We start from the raw sequence: 5,950 nt of genomic DNA, 5'->3' as shown, positions 1-5,950 counted from the left end.
GCAATGATGGGCTCAAGTATAGCAGGGATTGTGGGGCTGGCACGGGATCGGGCAGTGTTTCGTTCTGCTGTGCATGGGGTCGCTATGAGTCGGAACTTAACGGCACTTAACAACAACAACAACAATTTTGTATCTCTTTCTACAAGGACCGTGTGTCACTCATGTTATTAAAAAAACATAAGGGGGGGGTGGTGGAGGAACCTGAGGACAAAGACCTGAGATTTGCTGACTAATGACCGTGTGGTGGACTTCATGCAATTCCAGGCTTAAACACCCGATCTGCTGAAACATATACCATAACATCCTTTTCAGTGATATATTTTGGGAATCTATAGATTTTGCTACTGAAATTAGAATATGGATGTACTTGTATGAACTACTGTTATGGACTGAATTGTGGCCCCAAAAGACGTGTTGAAGTCCTAACTCCTAGTACCTATGAATGTGACCTTGTTTGGGACAGTCTTTGAAGAAGTCCTAACAGGAGGTGACATTGGAGCGGGGTGGATCTTAATCCCACTTGAGTGCATCGTATTAAAGGAAACAGCCATGGAGAGAGAGATGACGACCATGTGAAGATGTGTCTATAAGCCAAGGAACAGCCACCAGAAGCCAGCAGAGAGGCATGGAACACTCTCTCCCTTGCCACCCTCAGAAAATTCCAGACTCCTGATTCCAGACTCCCAGCCTCCAGAACCGTGAGACAATAAACTTCTATTCTGGTCAGCTTCCAGTTTGTGGGATTTTGTTAGGTCAGTCTCTGGACACTGAGACCACTATGTGTCAGCTTCAGAATTCACAATTATTCACTGGAAGGCTGTTCAAGCAAATCCTGCTTCGTGTTTCCTGAAAGCCCCTCTCTACTGAATTACTGGCCTGGTCAGCATCATTCTAAGTGTCTGATATACTTCAACACAATTATCAATAATATTAACATCAAGAGGCATTAATTAATCCATTATCCAATTCACTGATAAAAACAGTAAACAGCCCAGGGTCCAGGTTTCACATCAGGAGAAAAGTGGGTCCTTCAATGGATGATGCTTCTTTTCAAATAAAAATGAGATTCCTGTAATTTTTCAAAATGGGGTTTGAATTCACAAGGCTGGAAGGCAAGGAAATGAACGACGTGTTTTGGGAGCCCCTTTCTGGGTTACCTTCGCCACTGTCGACCGCAGCCATGTTGATGGAGGAGCCGTTACTGCTGCTCCCGGAGGCAGAGTTCGTCTGCTGCTCGAGGCGCTCCAGCTGGAAGACCAGGGAGTTCTTTTCTGTGCTGAGGCTCTCCAGCATGGTCTGCTTCTGGATGAGGGTCTCCGTCAGCTGGTGGAGTCGGTTCTCTAACTCGGACTGGCTGCTATTGCTCAAGGTTTTATTGGTCAGCTGGAAGGCAGAGTGTTCACAAAATTATTACATAAAATCAAAGTCATACAGCAGAGAAACCCGACTGCTACAGTCTCACAGGTAAACTGTGGCATTGCTTGATTTCATAAAACGTTACACGATTCTTTCACTATCTTCAGGGGTGGTTTTTTTTTTTTTTTAATTTGGTAGATTCCTTATTTGTACACATAATCATTTTATATAAAAAAAACTTATGAGAAAATCCCCCAAAATTGCTAGAATAAGTGAGGTTAGCAAGATTGTAGGATACAAGATCAATATACAAAAACACTGGAACTACCAAACAAAGGCCTACATAACTTACCAGATTATCTCATGCTCATGACCACAAGGTTTCAAATCATAGGCTGAACCCTATTAGTGAGTCATGGAATCAATCTGGTGGGTTGCAACCAGCATTCAAAAAACATGTAATGGGGAAAATGCCAAACAGAATTTCAAATTCTCATGGACTCTAGCATTTCTGGAGTCATGGAGGGTGGATGAATCCCTTAAACTGTTGACTTGACATAATCTTTAAACCAAAAATATCCCCTAAAGTCTTCTTAAAACAAAACAACAGTTTAACTTAACCAGTAAAAAAAGTCTGCCTTGAGCATTGTACTCTTTTAAGAACTATCTGTATGGGATCCAACTGACAGCAACAACCTGAAAGATTAGAGAGGAACTTAGGGTACAGTGAGTTGTGTCAATGAGGGAGGAACAACTGTAAAAGGAGAATGAGATGCTGGTACAACTTGAGTAATGGCATCAGTGTCAGAATTGTACACACAGAGACTGCTGGACAGGTCTGTGTTTTGCTGCATATATTCTCAACAATGACATTTAAAGAAAATAAATGTAATAGAACAGAATGGGACACAAGAGTGTACAGCACACTATGTGCGAGGGTAACATCTTGTGACATTTGTTTTGGTTTTGTCCATGAGTGCTGACACAATGCATTACTGTGGCACCACGGTTACAAACGTTTGAAAGCTGAACAGTTCACACTCCTTAGCCTGGATTCAAAACCTTCGGTGATTCACCAGCTGCAGTGCAGTGCAAAGCACATGGGCCAGGCCTGCAGCTCTGCTCTGCACTTTACTAGTTACCTGATGTTGGACAAACTGCTGCACTTTCTGAACCCGTTTCCTCATCTGTAAATGAGGACCATTCCTTCCGCACGCTGGAGGTCTTCCGTGACAGCTCTGTAGTGGGGCCTGGCTGACAGGTGCTATGTAAAAGCCTCCGTTGTTCTCTCCTCTAGTTGCTCTTGTCTTACACCACTTCCCTCTCTTCCCATTCAGCCTCTGCTCTGCTGTTCTTAACTTCCTGTTTGGAAAACTCTTTGCCTTCTCTGATCTAAGCTCCACCTGCCCTTCAACACCTCTTCCTTGAAGCCCTCTCCAATCACTCCAGTCTGTGTGATCCTAGTCTTTTCTGACTCCCCCAGACCGTCTTGGCATTTATCACTCACTCTGATAACATTGTCTTATGGGCATCAATTGTGCCTCTTCAATGAATTTGTAAGACAAAGTTTTCTTCTCTAATTAGATCAAAACTCCCCAAGAGACATCTTCCTAAGGTTAATTCTTAATTACCAAAAATAGCACAACGCCTTAGACATGGTGGGTACTAAATGAGTATTTAGTAAACACAGGAATGTTTATCTAAGGACCAAACGACCTGGTGTTCTGGGTTTCTGCACCTTCCTTCTTTCTTGGACTTTCTGCTAGCAATCACGTTATTATTTCACAATGTAGGCATAATAAGGAGAAAGAAACACTCTAATCAGTTAGCTGTGACCTGTTCCCATCTCCTGTGAAGAATTAATAAATCTTTACATGAATTATGTAAATGGTTGAGTCAGGCATTAACTGAATCAGTCATCTAGATGGAAGGGAGGAAAGGACAATAGGGACCTGCAGCATAAGTGAGTGCATGTGTCTACCAGTTAATGACACAGGCTTTTTAGTAAATCTGGGGAGCCCCGGTGGCACAGTGGGTAAGCACTCATCTGCTAACCAAAAGCTTGGGGTTCATACCCCCCAGCTGCTCCACAGGAGAAAGATGTGGCCGTCTGCTTCTGTAAAGATGACAGCCTTGAAAACTCTGTGGGGCAGTTCTCCTCTGTCCTATAGGGTCACTACAAATCAGAGTTTACTCGACAGCAACGGGTTTTTTTTTTCATAGTAAATCTGGGTGGTAGGCCCATGAGTGCCATTATTTTTTCTGTATGTTTCACATTTTCAGAGTTAAAAAAAGGTTTTGGTGACCTGACGAAAGCACTATCCATCGTTACCAGGAAGATTTGTCATTGGATTTTCCTAGGAAAAGCAGCCACAATCATGAAAGTGGTGACCAGTGGAACCACTGCCGCTGTGCTAAGGCAGGACATGTTGGTGGTGCTCACACCCCTCAGGCTGCAGCTGGCAGATCCTTCTGTGAGGGGTCGGCCAGAGAGCACAGCAGATGCAGACTCATGGGGTATCAGGTGGGAACTCTAGCAGGTCAGAAATACGTCATCCAACTAGTGCAGCCACAGGGTGCAGGGCAAGGAAAGGCAGTGGGAAGGTCTCACTACATCCTTAAAGAAGGGCAGCTTTACGGCGACATCTTTTCCTGAGTTGTGAATGCTGATTTGTACCTGATTCCTGAGTTTCTGAATTTCTTCTTCTCGATCTTTAATTCTGCTTTGCAGTGTGTTCTTTGTCCGATACAGGTCTTCTTCTATGTAGTGGAATTCCTACAAAGGGAGGCATAAATCAACAAAAGTGAAGTCAGCATTCCCTGATCTCTCTCCAGGGCCTCAAACAGCACGCAGGAGGCACTCAATCAACATTTGCTGAGCATATACTGAATGAATACAGGAATAGGCTTGAATGGGCCTAATACAAAGTTACGCTTCAGCACGAGGTAAATACAGGTTCCTACATACTGTTAGGGAGCTCTGGTAGCACAGTGCCTAAGGCACTTGACTGCTAACCAGAAGGCTGGCGGTTCAAACCCACCAGCCATTCCTCAGAAGGAAGGTTGGGCAATCTACTTCTGTAGTGATACGGCCTCAGAAACCCAAGGAGGGGTTGCTATGAGTCGGGTCCGACTCACACATAACAACAACAACAACAAACAACATACTGTTAACAGGACGATCACCAAAGGACAAAGACACACATCGTTCTGATGTTGCAGCAACAATGGAGAACGAGCTATCCCTTAAGAATCTCGTACACGTTAATAAAAATGACAACCAACTGGAAGGTATACTCATAACATACTCTTAGCAATAAAACTCACAAAAATGGATGTTTAAAGAAACAAGCCACACACGCTCCATTACAAAAATGGGCAAGTACATGAGAAAATGAAGAAAAACAATAAAAATTCATGAAAGTGGTAGGGCACAAAATAATGTATGAGAAACAATAGGTTTATTAAAAACAATAACCAGTTAGAGCCAGTTAGAAGATATAATGGAAAAAAGACCCCAATGTATAATAGCAACAAAAAGGGAGTAAGTTTAACAGTAAATACATACAACTTCTGTAAAGAATACTTTAAAACTTCTAAAGCACACATAAAAATACCTTAACATGGAAAAGTCATACCATACTCTCCACAGGAGACCAAACCAAGCTCACTGCCATTGAGCCGACTCCAATGACAGGAAGTCAGCAGCACACAAGTGTGAGTTCTCTCAGGTAATTTATAAATTTGGTGTGATCCTAATAAAAACAAACCTTTTTTTCCTTTTTAAACCATAGAAGGTGACTCTAGATCTGGAAAACCACGCATCCTAAGAGCCAGGAAGACTCTCAAAAAGGGAACCCACCACGTAAGAGATTAAAACAAACTACAACATCTTAGTAGTCTAAAAACAATGCAGTACTAGTGTATAAACAGATAAACTGACCAATGCAAGAACAGACCTAGGACAGATCAAGGTACCTGAGAATTTCAGGCTAAGGTACCGGTAGCATGTGAACTCAATAAAGAAGAGGATATACTATTCCCAAAATGGTACTCAGACAAGTAGGCAGCCACCTGGAGGAAGAGAAAGTGGATCCATACCTCATCCCACACACTAGAAACAATTTTAGTAAATTAAAGATTTGTATGCAAAAATGAAACCATAACAGTATTGGAAGAAAACTACCTAAGCGAATTCCTTTATGTATCAGAAGCTGGTAACAGAAAGAATGATAACTCTGAATACAGAAAACTCAAACTTTTGCATGCCAAGAAAACAAAACAAAGCCCTGACCTAAGTAAACTGAAAGATAAATGATGAATCAGGAAAACATATTTGAAATTCGTATCATAGACAAAATGCTAATTTCCCTAACATACAGAGAGGTCCTACAAACGGATTTAAAAAATAAATAAACAGGAGTTCCGGCAAGATGGCGGACTAGGCAGAAGGATTGCACAGACCCTCTTCAACAAAGAAAAGGGAAACCAATTAACAGAGACACAGAAGATAATCATGGACCCCTGAGCCTTGAAGGGAAGGATACAGAATTGGACTAAACCCCAATTAGCAGAAGAATTTGCGTGAAAATAC

At 42.3% G+C, this 5,950-nt stretch overlaps 1 protein-coding gene across 1 annotated transcript in view; it reads right to left on the bottom strand.

Annotated features, from left to right (window-relative positions):
• The window catches only part of GOLGA5 (golgin A5), a 62,763-nt gene that overhangs the window by 11,937 nt on the left and 44,876 nt on the right, over nt 1-5,950 (bottom strand). Inside the window, exons 8-9 of the mRNA XM_007944501.2 lie at nt 4,034-4,132; nt 1,158-1,383 (exon numbers count right to left, since the gene is read on the bottom strand). Of these exons, the coding sequence (XP_007942692.1) occupies nt 1,158-1,383; nt 4,034-4,132 (325 nt within the window). The remainder of the gene's footprint in view (nt 1-1,157; nt 1,384-4,033; nt 4,133-5,950) is intronic.

The sequence above is a fragment of the Orycteropus afer genome, unplaced genomic scaffold, assembly GCF_000298275.1.
Source record: "Orycteropus afer afer isolate SDZICR_OR568_19922 unplaced genomic scaffold, OryAfe1.0 scaffold00127, whole genome shotgun sequence".
NCBI classification, from domain to species: Eukaryota; Metazoa; Chordata; class Mammalia; order Tubulidentata; family Orycteropodidae; genus Orycteropus; species Orycteropus afer.
The sequence above is the reverse complement of the archived record's forward strand: the minus strand, read 5'-3'. Positions and strand labels throughout refer to the sequence as shown.